At 40.3% G+C, this 27069-nt stretch overlaps 1 protein-coding gene across 12 annotated transcripts in view; it reads left to right on the top strand.

Moving 5' to 3' along the window:
* Positions 1-27069, top strand: part of MAST2 (microtubule associated serine/threonine kinase 2) — a 262802-nt gene that overhangs the window by 195200 nt on the left and 40533 nt on the right. For 5 of the 12 annotated variants that reach the window (XM_073007346.1, XM_073007344.1, XM_073007343.1 and 2 more), the window contains one exon: positions 14996-15127. The exons of 4 other annotated variants lie outside the window; for them this stretch is intronic. In XM_073007346.1, coding sequence (XP_072863447.1) covers positions 14996-15127 — 132 coding nt within the window. Of the gene's footprint in view, positions 1-14995; positions 15128-24149; positions 24267-27069 lie in introns of all 12 variants that reach the window. 3 more of the 12 variants (XM_073007347.1, XM_073007345.1, XM_073007349.1) reach the window with 1 other exon arrangement.

The following is a 27069-nucleotide window of genomic DNA, read 5'->3' as shown; positions in this document are numbered from 1 at the left end:
AGGCGGGCAGATCACTTAAAGTCAGGAGATCGAGACAAGCCCGGCCATCATGGTGAAACGTTATCTCTACTAAAAATACAAAATTAGCCTGACATGGTGGTGTGCATCTGTAATCCCAGGTACTTGGGAGGCTGAGGCAGGAGAATCACTTGAACCTGGGAGGCAGAGGTTGCAGTGAGCCAAGATTGTGCCACTGCACTCCAACCTGGGCAAAAGAATGAGACCGTGTCTCATAAAAAGAAAAACTCCCAAACTGCCTTCCAAAGGGATGGTACTGTTTTACATTCCCACCAGCAGTAAATGAATAGCTCCTGTTGTGTCACATCCTTGCCAGCATTTGGTGGTGTCAGTGTTTTTTTTTTTTTTTTTAAAGGCAGGATCTCATGCTGTCATTCAGGCTGGAGTATGGTGGCACAATCACAGCTGAATACAGCCTTGAGCTCTCAGGCTCCCAGATTTTGGCCATTCTAATCTATGTGTAGTGGTATCTCATTTAATTTTCAATTCCTGGTGGAGCACGATGGCTTACACTTGTAATCCCAGCACTTTGGGGAGGCCTAGGCAGGCTTTGCTTTTTTTTGAGAGAGAGAGAGTCTAGCTCTATCACCCAGGCTGGAGTGCAGTGATGCAATCTCAGGTCACTGCAACCTCCACCTCCTGGGTTCAAGCGATTCTCCTGCATCATCCTCCCAAGTAGCTGGGACTACAGGCGTGTGCCACCATGCCCAGCTGATTCTGTATTTTTAGTAGAGATGATGTTTCATGTTGGCCAGGCTGGTCTTGAACTCCTGACCTCAAGTGATCTGCCCGCCTCAGCCTCCCAAAGTGCTGGGATTACAGGCATGAGTCACTGCACCTGGCCTTGCATATAACTTTTGACTGCCCCGAAACTTAACTGCTAATAGCCTTCTGTTGACAGAAGCCTTACTGATAACATAGTTGATTAACACATAATTTGTATGTTTTGTGTATTATATACGATACTCTTATAACAAAATAAGCTAGAGAAAAGAAAATGTTATTAAGAAAATCACTGGAAGAGAAAATATACTTACTATTCATTAATTGGAAGTGGATCATCATAAAGGTCTTCGTCCTCATCATCTTCACATTGAGTAGGCTGAGGACGATTAAGGATTAGTCTTGTTATCTCAGGAGTGGCAGAGGCAGAAGAGGTGGAGGAGGTGGAAACGGATGCAGGAGGGGCAGGCACATTCTGTAACTTTTACTGAAAAAATTTATGTATAAGTGAACCCATACGGTTCAAACCTGTGTTGTTCAAAGGTCCATTGTAATCCAAATCAATATACCACTTTGCCTTATGACAGCAAAATATACCTAAATCCTCTCTTCAGTACCTTGTAATTTTGCTGTCATTCATTTCACTTATATATAAGCACGTGTGTATGTGTATGTATAATGTATGTAAAAGCATACCTAATTACATACATTGTTGCTGTTACAGGTTAAGCACCCCTAGTCCAAAAATCCAAAATCCAAAATGCAAAACTTTTTAAGCACCAACATGAACCTCTCAGGAAATGCTTGTTGGAGTCTTTTAGATTTTGGGCTTTCAGATTTGGGATATTTAGCTGGTTGGTATAGTGCAAATATTTCAAAATCAGGAAAAAATTTGAAATTTAAAACACTTCTGGTCTGATAAAGGGATACTTATCCTATATTATGTTTAACAGACTTATCTATTATACAAATTAAGAATAAGGAAAACAAGTTTTTAGTTTACCTTCACTTCTCCAGTGTGCTTGCTTGTTTCATATAGAGTTCAGTTTCTCCCCTATATAATTTTCTCTCTGAACAACTTCTTTTAACATTTCTTGCAAGGCAGATCTACTGCTATGAAATCCCCCATTTTTTGTTAGGGAAAATATTTCTTTCTTTCTCACCTTTGAAGTATAATTTCACAAGGTACAGAATTTTAGGTTGCTTGCTTTTTTTTTTTTTTTTTTGTCTCTCAGCACTTTTAATATTTCACTCCACTATCTTCTTGCTTGTGCGGTTTGTGAGAAGTTGGATGTAATTCTTGTCTTTGCTCCTCTGAAGATAAGGTGTTTTTTCCCTCTGGCTTCTTTTAGATTTTTGTGTGTCTTTGGTTTTCCGTAGTTTGAATATGATATGTCTAAGTGCAGTTTTTTTCCTGAATTTATCCTGCTTGGTATTTTCTGAGCTTCCTGAATCTATGGCTTGGTGTCTGACTTTAATTTGGAGAAATTTTACGTCACTATTGCTTCAAATAATTCCTTTCCTTTCTCTTTTTCTTCTTGTATTCCTGCTACATATGTATCACACCCTTTGTAATTGTCTCACAGTTCTCTGATATTCTGGTGTTGGTTTTTATTTTCAGTCTCTTTTTTCTTTGCTTTTTAGATTTGGAAGTTTCTGTTATCATATCCTCAAGATCAGAGATTCTTTCCCCAGCAGTGTTCAGTCTATTAATGACCCCATCAAAGGCATTCTTCAGTTCTGTTACAGTGATCTTTAACATTTTCTTTTGATTCTTCCTTAGAATTTCTATTTATATTATCCATCTGTTCTTGTGTGTTGTCTATTTTTCCCATTAAAGTTCTTGGCATAATTAGTCATGGTTTTGAAAAATTCCTAATCTGATCATTGCAACATTCCTGTCATTTCTGACTCTGGTACTGATGCTTTTCTGTCTCCTCAAACTGTTTTTTGCTCTTTAGTGAGCTTTGTAATTGTTTTGTTAAAAGGCAGACGTGATGAACTGAGTAGAAGTAACTGATAAATAGGCCTTTCATAATGTATTGGTAAGGTGTAGGGGAGGAGAAGTGTTCTATAGCAGGGATCCGCAACCCCTGGGCCACAGACCAGTACTGCTTGTGGCCTGTTAGAAGCCAGGCCACACAGTAGGAGGTAAGCGTCAGGTAATCAAGTGAAGCTACATTTGTATTTACAGCCACTCACATTACTGCCTGAGCTCTGCCTCCTGTCAGATCAGCTGTGGCATTTAGATTCTCATAGGACCATGAACCCTATTGTGAACTGTGCATGCAAGGGATCTAAGTTGCACATACTTCTTATTAGAATCTAATGCCCTATGATCTGTCACTGTCTCCCATGACCCCCAGATAGGACCGTCTAGTTGCAGGAAAACAAGTTAAAGGCTCCCACCGATTCTATATTATGGTGAGCTGTATAATTATTTCATTATCTATCACAGTGTAATAATAATAGAAACAAAGTACACAATAAATGTAATGTGCTTGAATTATCCTGTAAACCCCCTGCCTCCCCACTCCCTGGTCCATGGAAAAATTATCTGCCATGAAACCGGTTCCTGGTGCCAAAAAGATTGGGGAATGCTGTTCTATAGTCTTGTGACTAGGTCTCAGTCTTTTGATGAGCCTTTGACCCTGGACTGTGAACTTCTCCAGTGCTTCTCAGTTTTTCCCCCACACCATAGTTGGGACAGAATGGTTCTTGGCTGCTGGAATTGGGTATTTCTTCCCCCAAGTAGAGCTGGCATTGATGAAATCCTAGCAAGTTAGGTGCAAACAAAATAGTTTCTCCCAAGGACAGGCCTCGTTAAGAACAGAATGCTCTGGCGTGTATCAAAACAGTTCCTTTTCCCTCCTCCTGCTGGAATCATGAGATTTTCTTTAGTAATCACTGTGAGGATCCAGTAGGGCTCCTTTGGACAAAACTTACAAAAATATGGGGGCCCCCGCATGACTAGATCCCCCTGGAGTTTTTAACTCTCAGCATAATCCCCATTGAGCTTCTAGCAATTCCTCAGTTACAGTTCGGGTTTTCCTGCCCTAGCACTGATTCCCGTGGAGGTTTTTGCTTAAGAATTTCTGCTCTGGCCAGGCGCAGTGGCTCACGCCTGTAATCTCAGCACTTTGGGAGGCCGAGGCGGGTGGATCACGAGGTCAGGAGATTGAGACCATCCTGGCTAATATGGTGAAACCCTGTCTCTACTAAATCTACAAAAAAAAATTAGCCGGGCGTAGTGGCGGGTGCCTGTAGTCCCAGCTACTTGGGAGGCTGAGGCAGGAGAATGGCGTGAACCCGGGAGGCGAAGCTTGCAGTGAGCCGAGATCGCGCCACTGCACTCCAGCCTAGGCAACAGAGCAAGACTCTGTCTCAAAAAAAAAAAAAGAATTTCTGCTCCAGTAAGTTGTACCTCACTGTGTCTGCTGTCTGTCCAGTTTTGGGGACAATGGTTCATCCTGTGACATTACTTGGCTGACAGATCTAAGAAGAGATTTTTTTTTTTTTTCCAGTTTGTTCAGCTTTTTACTTGTTAAAACAGAGTGGTAACTCCTAAGCTCTTTGCATGCCAGGCCAGAACTGGAAGTCAGTTTTTTTATTTTTATAACTTGTAGGGTATTTCATTGTATAACTGTACCACAATTTATTCATTTTCTTCATTTTCTTATTGGTGAATATTGCATCAGTCTAGGCCCAGTTAGGAGACAGATAACAGACAAGTGATTTAAGCAAGATTTAATAAAAGTAATACAAACTATGACAATAAAAGCATAACTTTAACATGTGAGAAAACTCCATAGCATGCTATAGAGCTGAAGGAGAGTTCTCAAGGAAGAACTAACTTGAACGGAAGATTCTCTAGGCTGGATTCAGGCCTTGTTGTAGTTGCAGCCCACTGGATATAGTTGCAGCCCACTGGATGGCAGAGATGTTTTCTGATTCCCAGCCCAAAGCTGGTCCACAGTTACTCAGTAATCAGGGAATAGCCCTCTGGAGCACAGGTGAGACAGGCCGAGAGAGAGAGTGGAGGTGCTGCTGTGAGCACTTTGTGTCCTCAGGAAGGACGTGAAAGACAATTCCTGGGGGTCGGGTGTGTTGAGCAAGCAAACAGAGTCAGTGGGGACAGGCCTGGAGCACATAGTATCTTTGTAGGTAAGGCTATGGAAAGGTGTCTATGTGATTGGGGCAGAGCAATCCACATATCCACGTTCCCACACCACTGACTGATAATGCAGTTGCTAGAATTAGCACCAAGAGCCTGTTCTTTCTGCAGTGTGCCTCCAGTACCCTCTACTGAGAAAGGTTAACATCATGCTCACTGTAGAGGATAGATGATGCTTAAAGGAATTCTCTCCTTTCTCTCAGAGCAGGTATTGAAGGATTAATTTGGAGCTTAGTGGCATTAAATTGATAACCAGCGTAGACATTTAGATTGTTTATACTTTTCCACTATTATAGTCATCAGCGCTGCAGAAACATCCTTCTTCATATTCTTTTTGTATATATATACACAGACTTTTTCTGGCATATATGTGGAGGCATGGAATTGCTGAGTCTTGGAATAAACTATAAATTTTCAGGAATAGGATCAATAGGTTGGGAGGCATGCATATTTTAATGATGTTTGTTACATATCCTCTAACTGATTTTAGAAGAGTATTCTGGAACTAAGAGTGTGCCTTCCATAAAAGCATGCAGTCCTTATGATTCAAAGTTAAGCTCAAGCCCTAGTGTTAAGCAGGAAGATCCAGCTACCAATTCCAGGTGAGGACTCCTGCTGCGTGGAGGATGACAAAGATCGTAATAATGCCAGCTGTCAGTAGGAGTCCACAGACCCCAGCCCACCGCTTCTTCTGTGGGTTTGAAGCTGTCAAGGAGGACTCGACATTCAAGACACTGGTTGGAACAGCATTTCACTCACAGAAAGGATAGATACAGCAAGATCAGAGTGTGATGTGCACCAGTCCCTCATGGCCATTGGGTCCCTCCAGTGGCCTGCAGAGGGTGATGGACTGCACACATCCTTTTCATGCTACTGGCAAAGATCCCTTTCCATCCTGTGGTGAGCAGATACACTGGTGGGGCTGGCCGTGTGCCACGTGACGCACACACTTAAGCAATACAAAGAAGTTGACTCCATACCCAGAAGAGGGGAAAAGTTTCTCCTAATAAGGAAGAAGAATCTTGGGCCAAGTGACAGCTTGCCACACAGCTTCCTTATGAGGGAAAGTTCTAGACCCAGGGCACTAATTGGACAGTCTTGGAGAGGGGTGGCAGGTCATGTGATGGTTATATCCCTTACAGCCAGTAATCCATCCCTCTTTACTCCCTGACACTTACAGCCTCTTCACCTCTATCTGTGTTGAATCTACTTGGGCTAATTTCATTATCCCTTACTCCTGTTTATGCCCATTGCCACAGGAACCCTCAGGTTACCCACACCCCATAATCTACACGCCTAAGTCATCTAAACCTCTGAACATTCCCTGCTCTGTCTTATCCTTCCCTGACTCTGGAAACCCTTCCAGTTTACCTTTTGGAATTCCAGTTCGTTATCAGCAAAATCTGTCTCCTAATCTGTTCTCTAAACATTCTGTCTTCTTCCTGTTCTACTGGAATCATAGGGAAAGAGGGAGAGCTTAGAATACTGATTATCTGCAGACTACTCAAGTGTTAGCCCTTTTCTCTCTCATAATCTCAAAGCATTGGGTCTAGTAGTAAGGGTAGATGTCCTCTGTCTTTTCATTACTTTCACTGTCTTCTCCCTAATCTCCCCATACTTAGATCATTAATTTGTATCATTTAATACCTATCATTGCAGCTGTAAAACTCTTCATACATTGCAGTCGTAACAATTTTAGCTCTTGACTGCAGTTACTCTCTTCAGTTCTACTCCTGTATTCTTTTTTTTTGGCAGTCTGTTTATGAGCTGTAATGTGTTATTCTTGATGGTTTCGATACACCCATAGTTGATCATTCCAGTTAAGACTTTCTGTTCTTTGAACTCTTGTCTTCCAGTGAACCTCTCCACTACCCTACCTCAATCACTTATGCCCTAGATCTATACTTTAGACTTTGTCTCCATAATTTCAGTTTCTTTCTTCCTGCTTTCTGAGCACCACCTCTAATCTTTCTATAGCTTGTGTCATCTAGAAACCCTACCTCTGAAAAATAGTCATTTGATCCTGGGACCTTTAATCCTTGGGAACCTTCGCTCACTATATTGAGATGTCTTCCAGACATCTGTGTGAATAATTCAGGATGTTTGTCTTGATTTCAAGGAAAAAATAGGGCTAGAGATACAAATGTTGGACTTTCACTATATAAAAAGATCTTAAAGCTGTGTGTCTAGATGTCGTCACCTAGGGAGTGAACATAGACAGAAAGGACTAAAGGTACAAGGACTAAATCCTGGGACATTCCAGTTTTCCGAGATCAAGTGAATGAGGAGAGACGCAAAAGGAAAGAGGAAAACTTAGAAAATACGGTGTCCTGGAAACCACGTTAAAGGAGTATTTCAGAAATAGTATGTGATCACCTGAGCCAAATGATACAGACAGATCAAGTGACATGAAGTCTGAGTATTGCCAGTGGGATATAGCAATGTGATGTCAGTGTTGACATTGATAGCTGTTTTGATGGAACGGTGGGGGCAAAATCTAACTGGTGAGCAAGAAAGTAAGGGAAAAAGAAAATGGAGATAATCACTAAATAATTGGTTCAAGGAGTTTTGCTGTTAGAGCAGAAATGAAATGCAAAGATGGGCGGAGGGATCAAGAGAGTTTTGAAAAAAAGTAACAGTGTCTATGTACATACACTGATGGAAGTGATTCAACAGCAAGAGAAAATCTGATAATGCAAGAGAAAGGAGAATGGCTGACGCAGTGTCCTTCTGTAGTTGAGAGGGGATGGGATCTGGTAAATAAGCAGTAGGTTAGCCTAGTCAGGAGTGCAAACAGTCCTTCCCTAGGAATAGGGGAGGATGTGGGGAATGCAGTGCAGATTATGGCTGGGTAGATGTGATAAAGATAGCTTATTGAAGTTCTCTGATTAGTTGAGGCCAGGTGCAGTGGCTCACGCCTGTAATTCCCACACTTTGGGAGGCCAAGGCGGGAGGATCACATAAGCCTCACTTGAGACTAGCCTGGGCAACATGGTGAAACCCCATCTCTACAAATAATACAAAAATTAGCTGGGCATGGTGTTGCATACCTGTAGTTCCAGCTACTTGGGAGACTGAGGTGGGAGGATCATCTGAGCCTCAGGAGTTCAAGGCTGCAGTGAGTTATGATTGCACGGAGCTGTGATTGTGATTTTGAGACAGAGCAAGACCCTGTCTCAAAAAAAAAAAACTTTTTTTTCTCACTGAAATGGAAAGCGAGGTGATTAGCTGAGAGCCTGAAGAGAGAGGATAAAGTATGACACAGTCTTTTAAAAGGATGGGAGAAAGAATACACTGAGAAGTATGGTCTGATTTCCAGTAGTATGAAGAGCCAAAGTTAGTGATCATACACATAAAGAGAGACTAGTCAGCTTTTCTATATGACTTTCTGGAACTTCTCAGGCTAGGATTTTGGAAAGATTGTGTGAAGATACTGAAATTACTCCTGACAGAAGACATGATAAAAAGAATGTCATTGATACAGGAATAAAAATCTTTAAAGAGTGAAGGGGATTTCCCAAAGGTTTATATGTGAATTTTAGCAAGGAGGGGTAATGGTGGTTGTAGTCTGATGACATCATTTCAAACCTGGTTATTTTTACGGAGAAGAGAGGGAGAATGCCTGAAGATGAAATGAGCCAGCAGGATATCTACCCCACTTCTAGGTCTAGTGGTACAAAGGGTGTGTGAAATCCAACAGCCATCATTTGAGAGAGCTGCAGAGGAAGCTGCATCCACAGGGGACAGTCAAGTTTCAACCTGTTCAGGGTATGTTAAGGGCTGTACTAAATGTGTGTCCAGGGTGCTTGGGAGTACAAAAGTAAATATATGTAACCCAAGCTAGTCATTAAGCAAGGTGTTCTTTTTGGAGTTAGCTCATTGAATGAAGTAGAAAGCTCATTCTAAGATCTGTATGAAATAGAATTGTATGATTAGGAAATTAACAGTCCAGAGCATTATAGTTGCCTGGACACGATGGCTCACTCCTGTAATTCTAACACTTTGGGAGGCCAAGGTGGGAGGATCACTTGAGGCCAGGAGTTCAAGACTAGCCTAGGCAACATAGTGAGTCCCTGTCTCTACAAAAAATAAAAATAAAAAAAAATTTAAAAAAAGGTCAGATGTGGCGATACACGCTTGTAGTCCCAGGTGCTCAGTAGGCTGAAGTGGGAGGGAGGATTGCTTGAGTACAGGAGGTCACGGCTGCAGTAAGCCACAGTCACGCCACTGCACTGCTCTCCAGCCTGTGAAACAGAGCCAGATTCTGTCTAAAAAAAAAAACAAGCACAAACCATAAAGAAGTACAGATTATATGTTACTAGATTATAAACTGCTACTCAAATATGGATGGGTAGGGAGAAGGTCATGGAGGGCTACATGCAGTGCTAAAGGGATGAGGTATGAAGACTCCGTGGCATGGACTCTTAATTTACCTAAGATCCATGGACCCTGAGTGGTTTTAGAAGTACCATAAGTCTCCTAAAATTATATTCCCAGTTTTGTATATATGTTCATTTTCTTGTGGAGGGAGTTTATCAAAATTTGCCAAAGGTTGTTTTTCAATCTAAAAACTGAATACTTTGTTGTTGTTGTTGTTGTTGTTGTTTTGTTTTGTTTTGTTTTTTGGGAACAGAGTCTCTCTTGCCCAGGCTGGAGTGCAGTGGTGCAATTTTGGCTCACTGCAACCTCCACCTCCTGGGTTCAAGTGATTCTTGTGCCTTAGCCTCCCAAGTAGCTGGGACTACAGGTGTGTACCACCACACCCCACACCCAGCAAATTTTTTTTATTTTTAGTAGAGACGGGGTTTTGCCATGTTGGCCAGGCTGCTTTCGAACTTCTGACCTCAGGTGATCTGCCTACCTCAGCCTCCCAGATTGCTGGGATTACAGGTGTGAGCCACCACACCCAGGGAAAACTAAATACTTCAAGGCTTGAAGAGGCAAAGTGGGCCGGACACAGTGACTCACACCTGTAATCCCAACACTTCGGGAGGCCAAGGTGGGCAGATCACTTGAGGTCAGGAGTTGGAGACCAGCCTGGTCGACTTGGTAAAACCGCATCTCTATTAAAAATACAAAAATTATCCAGGCATGGTGGCACATGCCCGTAATCCCAGCTACTCAGAGCCACAAGGTGTGAGAAGAATGCAAGGAAAACTCTGGAAAAATTAAAATCACATTGTTCTAATGGTGATTACCTGTGAAAAAAGTAAAAAAGCAGCTTTCACTTTTAATTCAATTTGCTACTGTTTTTGGTCATAAGAATTTGTGAATTGTATGATAAAAATGTTGAAAGTTATTAACAGGGCAGTGCTGGCAGTTGGAAGACCAGTTAAGAGGCCATTGCATTTATCAAGATGTTAGGGGAATGTTTAAAATAAAGAAAATATATGAATATGAGAAAAATGTAAGAGATTAAATCAGTGGCATGTGGATTGATTATCTTCAAATTCCCTGAGTGATTAATGCCGTGTGTTGATACCCTTAACTTAAGGAATACTAATAGGAAGAGAAGAGTTAGGGGAGGAAGACGAACCCAGGATCAAATTTACGCTTATTCAGACTCTTGATTTATGACAAAAGTGGCACTATAGAGCTGTAGGCAAAATCCATTGGATGTTCATATGGAGGAACTGGAAAATGTGGCTCTTCACAAAAAAATCAATTCCGGGTGAATTGCAGTTTTAAATGTGAAAGGTAATACAGTAAAACTTTTAGAAGGTGTACAGAAGAAAATCTGCATGGCCTTAAAATAGGGAAATTTTTTATAAACAGGATATAAAGGATAAGATTCCTAAATTTGACTACATTTAAAATGAAGGGCCAGGCTGGGTGGCTCACGCCTGTAATCCCAGCACTTTGGAAGGCCGAGGCGGGTGAATCACGAGGTCAGGAGATCGAGACCATCCTGGCTAACACAGTGAAACCCCATCGCTGCTAAAAATACAAAAAAATTAGCCAGGCGTGGTGGCAGGCGCCTGTAGTCCCAGCTACTCCGGAGGCTGAGGCAAGAGAATGGTGTGAACCCAGGAGGCGAAGCTTGTAGTGAGCCAAGATCGCTCCACTACATTCCAGCCCGGGTGACAGAGCGAGACTCAGTCTCAAAAATAAAAAATAAAATAAATAAATAAATAAACAAATAAAGTAAGTGAAGGATTTCACCAGGCACAGTGGCTCATGCCTGTAATCCCAGCACTTTGGGAGGCCAAGGTGGGCAGATCACCTGAGGTCAGGAGTTTGAGACCAGCCTGGCTGACATGGTGAAACCATCTCTACTACAAATATAAAAATTAGCCAGGCATGGTAGTGGGTGCCTATAATCCTAGCTACTCAGGAGGCTGAGGCAGGAGAATGGGTTGAACCCATGAGGCAGAGGTTGCAATGAGCCAAGATGGCGCCATTGCACTCCAGCTTGGGCAACAAGAGGGAAACTCTGTCTCAAAAAAAAAAAAAAAAAAAAAAAAAGCCGGGTGCAGTAGCTCACGCCTGTAATCCCAGCATTTTGGGAGGCCGAGGTGGGTGGATCACGAGGTCAAGAGATCGAGAGCATCCTGGCTAACATGGTGAAACCCCGTCTCTACTAAAAGTACAAAAAAATTAGCCAGGCATGGTGGCACGTGTCTGTAGTCCCAGCTACTTGTGAGGCTGAGGCAGGAGAATCGCTTGAATACGAGAATTACTTGAACCTGGGAGGCGGAGGTTGCAGTGAGCAAAGATCACACCACTGCACTCCGGCCTGGGCAACAGAGCAAGACTCTGTCTCAAAAAAGAAAGAAAGAAAATGCAAAATAAAATCACAAAAAGATATTATATGACCACCAATAATGGCTTAAAAAGTGACAAAACCAAGTATAGATGAGTATGTGAAACAATAGAAATCCATAAGCGCTACTGGTGAGTGTATAAATTAATACAACTATTTTGCAAAACAGCTTGGCATTTTCTTATATAAAGTGCAGAAACAAACTAGAACACAAACGGACACATATTATATAATCTCATTTCTATGAAAAGTCCAGGATACACAATTTCATAGAGGCAGAAAGTAGATTAGTAGTAGCCAGGGGCTCGAGTAGAGGGAAATGAAGAGTGACTGCTAACAGGTAGAGATTCTTTTTTGGGTGTTAAAAATGTTCTGGAATTATATAATGGTTATCATTACATAGCTTTGTGAATATACTAAAAACCCCTAAACTGCATGCTTAAGGGTAAATGTTACATGAAAGTTATATCTCACTTTTAAAATTGTATGAGAGAAAAACTAGAGCGTTTAGAGTTGCATATTTAGTTGGTAAAGTTATAAGGAAGTGATTATCATAATATTGACTTTAGATGGGGTAAAGGGAGGGGTTTTGATCAGGAGGGATTATGTGGAGGGATTTTGGAAGATGGCATTGTTAAACCTAGATGGTGTTTACACAGGTGCTTACTATACAATTATATTCCTTTATAACTAGTTAAACTGTATAAATGAAGCAACTGGTTCAAGGTCAACTGACTGCTCCAAGTTTTGTTTATACCTTGTTTCTCTGGGATGAATGATCACTTACCTTTGAACTGTCTCCTCCAGCTGCTAAAATCGATTCGTAAAGTGGAAAAAGTCTACTTGCTAGGCTGCTGGATTTTCTGTCAGAAATTTTCTTTTTTTTTTTTTTTGGTCCCGTTGAGCCATTTATTGCTGCCTTAAGGAAGTATTCTTCTCAATAATGTCATTTTTTCTGGAGCTAGAACCATGAATGTAAGTCATTAATAACAATCAGCTTAGCTGGGCACAGTGACTCATACCTGTAATATCAACACCTGGGGAAACCAAGGTAGGGGGATTGCTTGAGACCAGCCTGGACAATATAGTGAGACTCCTATCTCTTCCAAAAATTAAAAAATTATCTGGCTTTTTGACTTTATGATGGCTCACACCTATAGATCCTGCTCCTCAGGAGGTTGAGGTGGGAGGATCACTTAAGCCCAGGAGTTTTGAGGCTGCAGTGAGCTATGCCTGCACCACTGCATTCCTGGGTGACAGAATAAGACCCTCCCTGAAACCAAAACAAACAAAAAAATGTAGCTATAAAAAAGAATGAAATCATTGATGCAGCTGGAGGTCATTGTCCTAAGTTAATTACGGCAGGAACAGAAAATAAAATACTGCATGTTCTCCCTTATATGTGGGAGCTAAACAGTGGTTACTCATGGCCATAAAGATGGCAACAGGCCAGGTGCAATGGCTCACGCCTGTAATCCCAGCACTTTGGGAGGCCAAGGCAGGTGTGTCACTTGAGGTCAGGAGTTCAAGACCGGCCTGGCCAACCTGGAGAAACCCCATCTCTACTAAAAATACAAAAATTAGCCTGGTGTTGTGGCACACGCCTGTAATCCCAGCTACTTGGGAGGCTGAGGCAGGAGAATTGCTTGAACCCATGGAGATGGAGTTTGAGATCGCCCCACTGCTCTCCAGCCTGGGCAACCGAGTGAGACTCTGTCTCCAAAAAAAAAATAATATAAAATGGCAACAAAAGACTGATGACTACTTAGAGGGGGCAGAGAAGGAGGGGGCAAGAGTTGAAAAAGTAGCTATTGGGTTCTGTGCTCACTACATGGGTGATGAGATCAATTGTATCCTAAACCTCAGCACCACGCAATGCACCCAGGTAATAAAACTGCAAGTGTACCCAGTGAATCTAAAAGTTGAAATTATTTTTTATGTGAATTCTTAAAGAATCAGTTTAAATATTTTCTTCAGACTGTTTTGTTGTTTTTGCTTTTGTCTTTGGAGACAAGGTCTCGCTTTGTCACATAGGCTATAGCATAGTGGCACGATCACGGCTCATTGCAGCCTCAACCTGCTGGGCTCAAGCAATCCTCCCACCTCAGTATCTGGGACTACATGTGCGCACCACCATGCCCAACTAATTTTTTAATGTTTTTGTAGAGACAAAGTCTCACTGTGTTGCCCAGACTGGCCTCAAACTCCTGAGCTCAAGTGATCCTCCTGCCTTGGCCTCCCAAAGTGCTAGGATTACAAGTGTGAGCTACCATGCTGGCCCAGAATGTTGTTATAACATCTTAATCTTCCCTCCCCCAAAATAAGACCAATTCAAATTGTAACCATCCAATGGGTTCTCCTTGCCCACTGCCCAGATAGAGCCAATTTATCAAAACAGGGGAATTGCAATAGAGAAAGGGTTCAATATATGCGGAGCTGGCCAAACGGGAGACTGGAGTTTTATTACTGAAATCATCCTCCCCCAAATTTCTGAGGCTAGGGTTTTTTGATGGTTTTTTTGTTTGTTTTGAGATGGAGTCTCAAAAATTGCACTCCAGCGCCCAGGCTGGAGTGCAATGGTGCGATCTCGGCTCTCTACAACCTCTGCCTCCCGTGTTCAAGTGATTCTCCCACCTCAGCCTCCCGAGTAGCTGGGATTACAGGTGTGCATCACCACACATGGCTAATATTTGTAGTTTTAGTAGAGACAGGGTTTCACTATGTTGGCCAGGCTGGTCTCGAATTCCTGACCTCAGGTGATCTGCCCGCCTTGGCCTCTCAAAGTGCTGGGATTACAGGCGCGAGCCACCGCACCTGGCCGAGGCTAGGGTTTTTTAAGGATAGTTTGGTGGGCAGGGGGCTAGGGAATGGGGGAATGTCGATTGGTTGGGTCAGGGATGATGTTGTCTATAGGAGAATCTGTGAGGTGAGGAATCTTGTGGCCTCTGGCTGAATAACTCCTGAGCCATAATTTTTAACCTTGTGGCTAATTTGTCAGTTTTACCAAAGTGGTCTGGTCCCCAATCCTTCAGAGGGTTTTTCCCAGGAGGAGCTGTTACCATCTTTGTTTCGAAGTAAACTAAATTCCTACCAAAGTTAGTTTTGACCCATGCTCAGAAATGTACAAGGGCAGCTTGGAGGTTAGAAGCAAGATGGAGTTGGTTAGGTCAGATTTCTTTCATTGTCATAATATTCCTATGCCACATTTTTCTCACTGTCATAATTTTGGCAGAGGCAGTTTCAAAATTATTTATTTTATTCTGTCAATAAACTTTAAAATGGTAGTAATTTTGGCCTTTTTTTTTTTTTTTAAACAGAGTCTTGCTCTGTTGCCCAGGCTGGAGTGCAATGGTGTGATCTCAGCTCACTGCAACCTGTCTGCCTCCCTGGTTCAAGCAGTTCCCCTGCCTCAGCCTCAGCCTCAGCCTCCCGAGTAGCTGGGATTACAGGTGCATACCATCACACCCTGCTAATTTTTTTGTATTTTTAGTAAAAACGGAGTTTCACCATGTTTGCCAGACTGGTCCCAAACTCCTGACCTCAGGCAATCTGCCTGCTTCAGCCTCCCAAAGTGGTGTAATTACAGGCTTGAGCCACCACGCCCGGCTGTAATTTTGGCCTTTTAAGGTGAAGTGTATATTGGAGAAATAGAGAAAACCCAATAAAAGTAGCACACATTTTTAGGCCTTAGCAGCTGTGGTAGAATAAAGAATTTCTGTGATTTTTGTTCCAGATGTAGGCACAGAGCCTCTGAAAACCTTGGAATTTCCTGAAACATAGGATTGTCTTGTTATACCAATGAGGTGACTCGTAGTGGGCGCCTTGATAGTTTCAGGATGGGGACTGATCACCAGAAAGACAAACCACATTATTAGAAGGTTGAGATAGAGGCCAGAGATTGAGTTCAGTCATTTAGCCAATCATTTAATCAATCATGACTATGTAATAAAAATTAAAACTCTGGACAACCTTAGGCTCAGTAGAGCTTCCTGGTTGGTGAACACAGGAAGGCTACACTCCCAGATTCCACAAGGAGAGGGCACAGGAGCTCTACTTCCCCTCCCACACCTCACCCCGCCTTTGTGTGTCCTTTATAATAAAACCATAATAATAAGTATAGTGCTTTTCTAAATTCTATTAGTTGTTCTAGTAAATTATTGAATGTGGGAGGGCTGTGAGTACTCCCTGAATTTGTAGCTAGTCAGCCAGGTATGCTGGTGGTCTGGGCCCTGCCCCCCACTGCCCCCACAAAGACTTAGGACTGGTGTTGGAAGTGAGGCAGTCTTGTTGAGGACTTTGCTCTTAAACTGTGGGAACTATGCTAACTCTGTATGGATGGCGTCAGAGTTTAATTGCAGTAAACCCAGCTTGTGGTAGTGTCAGAATAGCATCTTCTGAAAAGTCTGCAGAGCCTAGCCAGTTGGAAAGAATGCTTGTTTATTATATTGTTGCTTGCATTTGGTGGGAATTCATCATTACTTCCCCATGCATTACAGATGCCTTTTGCCAAAGATTTCCATCAAATACATAGTGGTCTGTTTTTTGCTATTATCCTGGCAACAACTCCATAACTTGGAAGCCATTTCTTTTTTCCAACGTTGGCCATATTTGGTAATGTAGAATGTTGAATTGTGAATCAGCTCTGAAAAATCTTAATAAATAAATTAACCTTAAAAATTGATAATAAGTACAGTATTTACTTTATTTATATTAGAACAAAGACTTATCATATGATGTCTTTCATTCTGGTAGATGTCACCAATGATTCAATGTAAGACTCGGAAAAAATCTTTGACACAGAAGGTGTTGTAAACTCAGCACATTCTGATTTCGTTATCATGGTCTTATGGAAGCCCTCATCATTTTTCATTTGGCTTATCGAAGATCCCTCAACCCCTTTTCCCTCTCTATTCTGTCCATTCTAAATTTTAGAGTAAGACAATGGTTTTGTTTGAGACGGAGTCTCGCTCTGTCGCCCAGGCTGGAGTGCAGTGGCCCGATCTCAGCTCACTGCAAGCTCCGCCTCCCGGGTTTATGCCATTCTCCTGCCTCAGCCTCCCGAGTAGCTGGGACTACAGGCACCCGCCACCTCACCCAGCTAGCTTTTTGTATTTTTTAGTAGAGACGGGGTTTCACCAGGTTAGCCAGGATGGTCTCGATCTCCTAACCTTGTGATCCGCCCTTCTCGGCCTCCCAAAGTGCTGGGATTACAGGCTTGAGCCACCGCGCCTGGCTTTTTTTTTTTTTTTTTTTTAGAGACCAGATCTTACTCTGTTACCCAGGCTGGAGTACAGCCACATGATCGCAGCTCGCTGCAACCTCTACCTTCCAGGGCTCAAGCAGTCCTCCCACCTCAGCCCCCCAAGTAGCTGTTACAACAGGTGTGCACCACCACACTCAGCTAATTTTTTGTAGTTTTTGTAGAGATGGAGTCTCACTATGTTGCTCAGGCTGGTCTTGAACTCCTCAACTCCAGAAGTCCTCCCACAGTGTTAGGATTACAGGCATAAGCCACATCACCTAGCCCAATTTTCTTTTTATAAAATGTGTTTCAAATATTCCAACTTTTTCTGTGCTAACAAGTGATTTTTAGTAGTATGCTCCCTAGGAGTATGGGGTAAGGGGCACAAACAGTCTTTTCAGGGTGAATGTGATATTTTAACATTGAGTTTAAAGGTAGCTACACTTTAAAAGAAATTTGTGCCACGGAGAAAGCAATTTGAAGATGGATGTTTAGAAATGTTAACCATCTATATGTGATTTTGGTTGAAAAATGTTATGCCTCCTTTAAAAGCTGGTAAGTCTATCATTTGAAAACATTGGAAATAGAATGTTTCTAATCTTTCAAAAGAAAGATTCAATTTTTAATCTATTGTTTAAAAATATACAACTATAATACCTCTTCATTAGTTTCCAAGAAAAATTGCTGACATTATTTTATTTTATTTTATTTTATTTTTGAGACAGAGCCTCACTCTTTCAACTAGGCTGGAGTGCAGTGACACAATCATGGCTCATTGCAGCCTTGACTTCCTGGGCTCCAGTGATCTTCTACCTCAGCCTCCCAACTGACTACCACCACAGGTGCACACCACCACACCCAGCTAATAATTTTTTAAATTTTTGTAGAGACAGAGTCTCACTGTGTTGTTGTCCAGGCTGGTCTTGAACTCTTGGCCTCAAGTGATCCTCCTGCCTCATCCTCCCAAAGTACTGAGATTACAGGCATGAACCACCATGCCTGGCCTATTTTTTATTTATTTATTTATTTGAGGCAAAGTCTCCCTCTGTCGCCCAGGCTGGAGTGCAGTGGCGTGATCTCAGCTCACTGCAAGCTCCGCCTCCCAGGTTCACGCCATTCTCCTGCCTCAGCCTCCCGAGTAGCTGGGACTACAGGCACCTGCCAACACACCTGGCTAATTTTTTGTGTTTTTAATAGAGACGGGGTTTCACCATGTTGGTCAGGCTGGTCTCGATCTCCTGACCTCGTGATCCGCCCTTCTCAGCCTCCCAAAGTGCTGGGATTACAGGTGTGAGCCACTGCGCCTGGCCTATTTTTTATCTGTAATAAAAGCAAGTGAAAATCTAAATTAAAAAAACAAACCACAGAAGGGTTTAGACTTAAGATTTTTAAAAATAAGAGCCATCTGATCAGGGACAGTGGCTCCCACCTATCATCCCAACACTTTGGGAGACCAAGGTGGGAGGATTGCTTGAGCCCAGGAGTTCAAGACTGCAATGAACTATGATTGAGCTACTGTACTCCAGCCTGGGTGACAGAGCAAGACCCTGTTTCCAAAAAAAAAAAAAAAAAAAAAATCAATAAAAATGAGTAAATGAGTACATAAATATGAGCCATCTTCAATCACATTGCACTCTAAATGGAGACCATCCTGGCTAACACGGTGAAACCCCGTCTCTACTAAAAAATACAAAAAACTAGCCGGGCGAGGTGGTGGGTGCCTGTAGTCCCAGCTACTCGGGAGGCTGAGGCAGGAGAATGGCGTAAACCTGGGAGGCGGAGCTTGTAGTGAGCCGAGATCCGGCCACTGCACTCCAGCCTGGGCGACAGAGCGAGACTCCGTCTCAAAAAAAAAAAAAAAAAAAGAAAAAAGAAAAGGTAAAAAATTTTGTGCCATGAATATATAAAGTACTTAAAATATTTGTTTTACTTATTTATATTTATTTTTAAACAAATGTTACTGAGATAAAATTGACATGCAATATTCAAAGTATAAAATTAGATAACTTTCTCTATTTTGAGACAGAGTTTCACTCTTGTTGCCCAGGCTGGAGTGCAGTGGTGCTATCTCAGCTCATTGCAACCTCCTCCTCCGGGTTCAAATGATTCTCCTGCCTCAACCTCCTGAGAAGCTGGGATTACAGGCTCCCGCCACCACATCCAGCTAATTTTTGTATTTTTTTCTTTCTTTCTTTCTTTTTTTTTTTTTTGTAGAGATGGAGTTTCACCATGTTGGGCAGGCTAGTCTCGAACTCCTGACCTCAGGTGATCCATCTGCCTCGGCCTCCCAAAGTGCTGGGATTACAGGCGTGAGCCACTGTGCCCAACCAGCTTTCGATCTATGTATATACATCTCTGCAGCCATCACCACGATCAAAATTATGAATATATCTGTCATCTCCTAAAGTTTCCCCAGGCCCTTTTGTAATTACTTGCAGGCAACCACTGATGTTGCTTTTTGTCACTCGTAGATTACTTTGGATTTTGTAGAATTTTATCTAAATGGAGTTATTATAGTATGTATGTACTGTTTTTTTGTTTGTTTCTTGTTGTTTTTTTTTTTTGGTCTAGTGTCTTGTCCTTTGTATTTCCATATGAATTTAAAAATCAGATTATCAGACAGGCAGCTGGTATTTTTATTGGGATTGTGCTGAATCTGTAGATCAATTAGGAGTGAATTAACTTCTTAACAATATCAAATCTCTCCATGAACATGCTTTGTTTTTCCACCTACTTAGATCATCCTTCATTTCTCTCAACATGTTTTCTGAAGTTCTTATACCTCTTTTGTCAGATTTATCACTAAGTGTTCCATATTTTTATGTAATTATAAGTGGTATTGTTATTTTTCATTTCTGATTGTTTACAGTATATATAAATATAGTTGATTTTGTATATTGATCTTTTATCCTGCAGCCTTGCTAACTCTCTTATTCCAGTAACTTTATTGTAGATTCTGTTGTATTTTCCGGAGATACTCATGTTGTCCATGAATAAAGACAACTTGCCTATTCCACTGGGCTGGAACTCCCAGTATAATTGTGAATAGAAATGGTAATCATAGACATTCTTGCCTTGTTCCTGATCTTAGAGCATTTTGTCTTTACTGTTAACTGTGGTGTTAGCTCTCAGTTTGTCATAGATACCCTTTATCAACTGAAGAATGTATCCTATTCCTAGTTTGCTAAAAGTTTTTATCGAAAATTATTATTGAACTTTTGTCAAATACATTTTCTTTGTCTAATGACATGATTATATATTTTTTTCTTGATTAGCCTACTAATGTAGTGACTTATATTGATTGATTTTCAGATTTTAAACCAACTAGAATTCCTGAGATAAATGTTAGTTGGTCATGATGTATTTGCTCCTACCCCCCATTATTTAGAGAATATTAGTTTGTATTAGTCTGTTTATATGTTGTTGTATTTGATTTGCTGAAATTTTAAGATGTATGCATCTATATTCATAAGGGATATTAGTCTGTAGTTATCTTATAATATCTTTGTCTGGTTTTGGTGTCAGGGTAATGCTGACCTCATGGTTATAAGTTGGAGAGTATTCCCTCCTCTTCAATTTTCTGGAAGTGTGTAGAATTGTTACTACTTCTGTCTTATATGTTTGGCAGAATTCTTCAGTGAAGCCTCTGAACCTAGAATTTGTGGGAAGGTTTTTAATTATAAACTTAATTTTGTTAATAGATATAAGACTATTTAGGTTATCTGTTTCTGAGTGAGCTTTGGTAATGTATATCTTTTCAAAGAATTTTCAGTCTCTTCTAGGTTGTCAAATTAATTGACATAAAGTTGTTTGTAATATTGCCTTACCATTCTTCTGATAACTATAGAATCCATAGAAATATCACCTTTCTCATTCTTGATGTTGGTAATTTGTGTTTTGTCTTTTTTTTCCCTGATTAGTCTGTCATTTTAATTTTGTTGATCTCAAAAACCTGTGTATGTTTTTTGTTGGGTTTTTTGGGTTGTTTTTTGAGATAGGGTCTTGCTCTGTCACCCAGGCTGGAGTAGGGTGGCACAAACATGACTCCCTGAAGCTTCAACCTCCTGGGCTCAAACAGTCTTCCCACTTCAGCGTCTCAAGTAGCCAGGACCACAGGCACACCGCCATACCCAGCTAATTTTTAAATTTTTTGTAGAGATGGGGTCTCATCGTGTTGCCCAGGCTGGTCTTGAACCTCTGTATTAAAGCAATCCTCTTGCCTTGGCTTCCCAAAGTGCTGGAATTAGAAACATGTGAGCCACTATGCCTGGTGTCATGTATGGTTTTATGCATTTTCTCTCGTTTCCAGTGATTTTTTTATTAATTGATTTCTGCTTTGGTCTTTACGATTACCTTTCTTCTGGGTTTCATTTGCTCCTCTTTTTTAAATTTCTCAAGGTAGAAAGTGAGGTCATTTCTTTTTTTTTGGTAGAGTCCAAGTCTCAGTATGTTGTCCCAACTGATCTTGAACTTTTGGGTTCAGATGGTCCTCCCAGCTTGGTCTCCCAAAGTGCTGGGATTTAGTCTTTCCTTTCTAATATAAGTATGTAGTGATATAAATTTCCCCCTAAGAACTGCTTTAGTAGTATGACATGTGTTTTCATTTTTATTTAAAGAGACAGAGTCTTGCTCTGTTGCCCAGGCTGTAGTACAGTGGCCTGATCATAGCTTACTGCAGTCTCAATTTCTTGGGCTTAAGCGATCCTCCTGCCTCATCCTCCCAAGTAGCTGGGGCCACAGTTGCCTGCCACCACACCCAGCTAATTTATTTTATTTTATTTTTTGTAGAGACGTGGTCTGGCTATGTTGCCCAGGATGGTCTTGAACTCCTAGCCTCAAGGGATGCCCACACCTTGGCTTCCCAAAGTGCTAGGATTACAGGCGTGAGCCAGCACACCCAGCCTCTAATTTCCCTTTTGATTTCTTCTTTGACCCACAAATCATTCAGAAGTATACTGTTTAGGAATGTTTGGGGATTTTCCAGAGATCTTTCTGTTACTGACTTCTAATTCTATTTTATTGTAGTCAGAAAATATATTTTATATGACTTGAATCCTTTTAAAATTTATTGAGTTTTGTTTTATGACTCAGAATGTGATCTTTCTTAGCAAATGTTCTGTGTTCACCTGAAAAGAATGTATATTACTACTGTTTGGTAGTAGTCTATAAGTGTCAATTATGTCAAGTTTGTTGGTAGTGTTGTTCAAGTGTTCTACATCCTCACTGGTCTTCTTCCCATTTATTTATTCAGTCATTTATATCAGTATGAACTAATAGGTATTTATTATCTAGATCAGACTGTAATCCATTAACACTTTAGTTTTTTTGCTTAAGTTGTTCCAGTTTTGGCCATCGAGGTCCTTTCAGTTGGCTCCTTTTCCCCCTTTACATACATCAGTTTGGTGGTTTTTATTTGGTTGGTTTTGGTTTGTTGTTGTTTTATCCCTTCCTTACTCTCTATGACTATAAGATATTCCAGACTCATGTTGTGTATTTCTGACCCCAGTCCTGGAATCAGCCATTTCTCCAAGAAGTGTGGATTTTCAAATTGGAGAACAGTATTACAAATCAAGATCTGGGTTCTAGGTATGCTTGTTTCTTCTGGGGTGTCCTTTTTCTAGTCCCTCTTAGCTGATTGATCAAAGAAATATAGTATTAGTATGTATGCTAACCTGTGACAATACACGTCTATAAATATTTTTATATGTAATTGTCTGTATTTATATTAAACATGAATTCTTCTTGATGTCTCTGGCTCCAATTCAATATCACATGGATCATTCTAGCTTCTTACCTTTGCTGATCTGTAAATTTCCACCCCAGCAATGAGAAACCTGGGTCCCATCATCCACCATCCATACACATAAATTACTCAGTTCCAGTATACATGTATAGCAGTATCAAAATTATTAACCCATACTGCCTGAGAAACAACTTTATCAAGTTGAGTTCAGTACTTACCTGTAGTTCCTTTGATCTTTAGTCTTACTGATTTCATTCATTTCCAAAGTTTCTTAGGTCAGCACTTTTCACCCTCTTCAGTGATGTTGTTTCATACGTTTGTAATATAGTTAGATTCTCTTGTCATAGTCTCCGTTCTTCTCCTCTGACCTCATAAGTTATTTTTTTAAATTTGCCTTTAGAGGTGACAAACCAAGGCTTAAAATTTTTTTTTTCCCTTACATTACTCTCTAGGTTATAAAGTTCTGTATGTTTTGACAAATGCATAATGTCATGTATCCACCACTACAGTATCATACAGAGTAGATTTATTTCCCTGAAATAGTGCACAGTACTTCACCTCTTTGTCCCTCATCTTCTTCCCACTGGCACCATTGATTGTTTTACTGTCTCTATAATTATACCTACCTTTTCCAAAATGTCACATGGTCAGAATCTTATGATATATAGCCTTTTCAAATTAGCTTCTTTCACTTAGCAATATGCCTTCAAGGTTCCTGTCTTTTTGTAGGTTGATAGCTTGTTTAGTTTTATTACTAAATAATATTCTATTGTATGGATGTGCCACAGTATGTTTATCCATCATCTACTGAAGGACATCTTGGTTGCTTCTAGTTTTGGGCGATCACAAAGAAACTTGCTAGACACATTCATGTTCAGGTTTTTGTGTAGACAAGTTTTCAACTCAAGTGAGTAATTATTTAGCGTAATTGCTGGATTGTGTGGGAAGACTGTGTTTAGTTTTTTAGAAACTGCCAAACTGTCTTCCAAAGTGGCTGTACCTTTTGGATTCCTACTAACAATAACAAGAGTTCCCATTGTTCCCCATCCTTTTTAGCCATTCTAATAGGTATGTATGAGTATCCAATTGTAGTTTTAATTTGCAATTTCCTGTGCCAAATGATGTTGAGAATCTTTTTATATACTTGTTTGCTATCTGTATATCTTCTTTGGTGAGGTGGCTGTTGAGATCTTTTGCTCATTTTTAAAATTGGGTTGTTTGTTTTCTTGTTGAGATTTAAGAGTTCTTTGCACATTTGTCTTTTATCAAGTATGTGGGTTTTTTGTTTTGTTTTGGGGGTTGGGGTTGACTTTTCTTGTTTGTTTTTGAGACAAGGTCTTGCTCTGTCACCCAGGCTGGAGTTCAGTGGTGCAATCATAGTCCACTACAACTCAAGCTCAAATGATCCTCCCACCTCAGCCTCCTAAGTAGCTGAGACCAGGTGCGTTAGGCTGCAACACACAACTAATTTTTAAATTTTTTGTAGAGACAAGATCTCCCTGTATTGTCCAGACTGATCTTGAACTCCTGGGCTCAAGCAGTCCTCCATCTTCAGCCTCTCAAAGTGCTGGGATTGCAGCTATGAGCCACCGTGCCCAGCCAAGTATGTGTTTTTTACAGATATTTTCTCCTAGTCTATGGTCTTTTTCATTCTCTTAACAGTATCTGTTGCAGAAGTTCTTAATTTTAATGCAGTCTAGCTTATTAATGTTTTCTTTCATGGTTTTGCTTTTGGTTTCGTATTCTAAAAATTCATCGCCAAACCCAAGGTCACCTAGATTTTCTCTTGTGTTATCGTATACAAGTTTTACAGTTTTGTGTTTTACATTTAGGTAAATCTTACATTCGGATCATTTTCATGACCCATTTTGAGTTAATTTTTGTAAAAGTTGTATCTAGATTCATTTTTTTGCATATGAATATTCAGGTGTTCCAGCACCATTCGTCAATGAGAATATATCTTGTCTTCATTGAATTGCAGGTGCTCCTTTGTCATATATCAGTTGACTGTATTTTATCAGTCTGTTTCTGGATTATCTGCTTTGTTCTACTGATGTATGTATCTGTTCTTCTACCAGAACCATGTTGTCTTGATCACTATAGTTTTATAGTGAGTCTTGAGGTCAGGTAATATCAGTCCTCTAACCTTATTCTTCAGTATTGTATTGGTTGTTTGGGTCATTTTGCCTTTCCATGTAAACTTTAGAATCAATTTGTCAGTATTCACAAACTAACTTGCTTGGATTTTGATTGGGTTTGCATTTAATCTATAGATCAAATTGCTTAGAATTAACATTTTAGTAATATTGAGTCTTCCATTATGATCATGCAATGTCTCATTTATTTAGATCTTTGATTTCTTTCATCAGAGTTTCATAATTTACAGTGTATAGATTTTCAGTATATTTTGTTAAATTTATATGTAGGTATTACAGTTTTTGTGTTAATAGTATTGTGTTTTTAATTTCTAATTCGGATTATTCATTTCTGGTATAAAGGGATGCAACTGACTTTTTAATATTAGCGTTGTATCCTACAACCTTGTTGTAACTGCTTATTAGTTACAGGAATATTGTTTGTTGATTCTTTAGAATATTCTACATAGACAATCATGTCATCTCTAAACATAAACACCTTTATTTCCTCCTTCCCAATATGTTTACCTTTTATTTCCTTTTCTTGCCTTTTTGATTGTGTTTTGCTTTTTTATTTATTTATTTATTTTAGAGATGGGGGTCTCACTATGTTGCCCAGGCTGGTCTTGAACTCCTGAGCTCAAGTAATCCCCCCAACTCAGCCTCCAAAAGTGCCAGGATTACAAGTGTGAGCCACCACTCCCGGCCTTTTCTTGCCTTATTGCACTGGCTAAGACTTTCAGTATGATACTGAATAGGAGTAGTGAGAGGCCATCCTTGCCTTGTTCCCATTCTTGGAGAAAATACCCAGTTTCTCACCATGAAGTAAGGTTAACAAGTATGTCTTTTGTAGATGTTCTTGGTCAAGTGAGGAAGTTCTCCTCTATTCCTAGTTTGCTGAGTTTTTATCAAAAAAGTTTTTAATGGGTTTTAGATTTAGTCAAGTGCTTTTTCTGTATCATTTGATGTGACTATATGGTTTTTCTTCTTTAGTTTGTTGATGTGGTAGATAATTGATTTTCAAATGTTGAGCCATCCTTGCATACTTGGAGTAATTTCCATTTGGTGATGGTATATAACTTTTTTATACATTGTTGGATTTGATATTTCTAATATTGAGAATTTTTGCATCTATTTTCATAAGCGATATTGGTCTATAGCACTTTTTTCTTGTAATATCTTTATCTGATTTGCGTAATAGGGTAATACTGGCTCCGTGGAATGAGTTAGGAATCATGTTACAATCATCTTTGGTTGGAAAAGATTGTAGAGAATTGGTATCATTTCTTCTGTAAGTGTTTAGTAGAATTAATTAGTGAAACATCTGAAACAGGTGCTTTTTTGGAGATTATTAGTTATTGACTCAGTTTCTTTAATAGAGTCTTTTTTTTTTTTGGAGACGGAGTTTCACTCTTGTTGCTCAGGCTGGAGTACAATGGCGCGATCTCAGCTCACTGCAACCTCCATTTTCCATTAACGGGTTCAAGTGATTCTCCTGCCTCAGCTTCCTGAGTAGCTGGGATTACAGGCATGTGCCACCATGCCCGGCTAATTTTGTACTGGGTTTCTCCATGTTGGCCAGGCTGGTCTTGAGCCCCTGACCTCAGGTGATCCTCCCGCTTCAGCCTCCCAAAGTGCTGGGATTACAGGCATGAGCCACCACGCCTGGCAAATCTTTCTTTTTTAAAAATCCAATCTAACAATCTCTACCTTTTAATTGGGGCATTTAATGTGGTTGTTGATGTAGTTTGTTTATGTCTGCCACCTCCTTATTTGTTTCCTAATTATTCCATCTGCTTTTTCTTCTTCCATGATCTTTTGCTGCTTTATTTGGGGTTAAGTGTGTATTTTTATTCCATTTATGTCCTTTATTGGCTTATAGTCTATAGCCCTTTATTGTTTAATGTTTACCTTAGCATTTATAGTATATATCTTTAACATAGCCCTCATATCAATCTTCAAATAATATTATACCACTTCACATACAGGATTAGAATCTTCCATTTCTCCCCTTCTGGCCTTTATATAGTTGTTTTCAAACTTTTGATACTGATGTGTTGTAAATCCCACACTATTATTATTTAATAGTAATAATAGTATTATTATTTAAACATTTACTGCTTTTTAAATAGATTTAAATAACAAGAAAATGTCATGCGTCCTTTTCCATGTAGTTAAGTTTCCCATTGCTCTTCATTCTTTTGTGCAGATCCATATTTCCACCTGGTATCCTTTGCTTCTGCCTAAAGGACGTTTTTAAAACTTTTTTTT

The sequence above is a fragment of the Chlorocebus sabaeus genome, chromosome 20 (genome assembly GCF_047675955.1).
Source record: "Chlorocebus sabaeus isolate Y175 chromosome 20, mChlSab1.0.hap1, whole genome shotgun sequence".
In the NCBI taxonomy this organism is placed as follows: Eukaryota; Metazoa; Chordata; class Mammalia; order Primates; family Cercopithecidae; genus Chlorocebus; species Chlorocebus sabaeus.
Note: the sequence above shows the minus strand (reverse complement) of the source record. Positions and strands in the feature narration are given on the sequence as shown.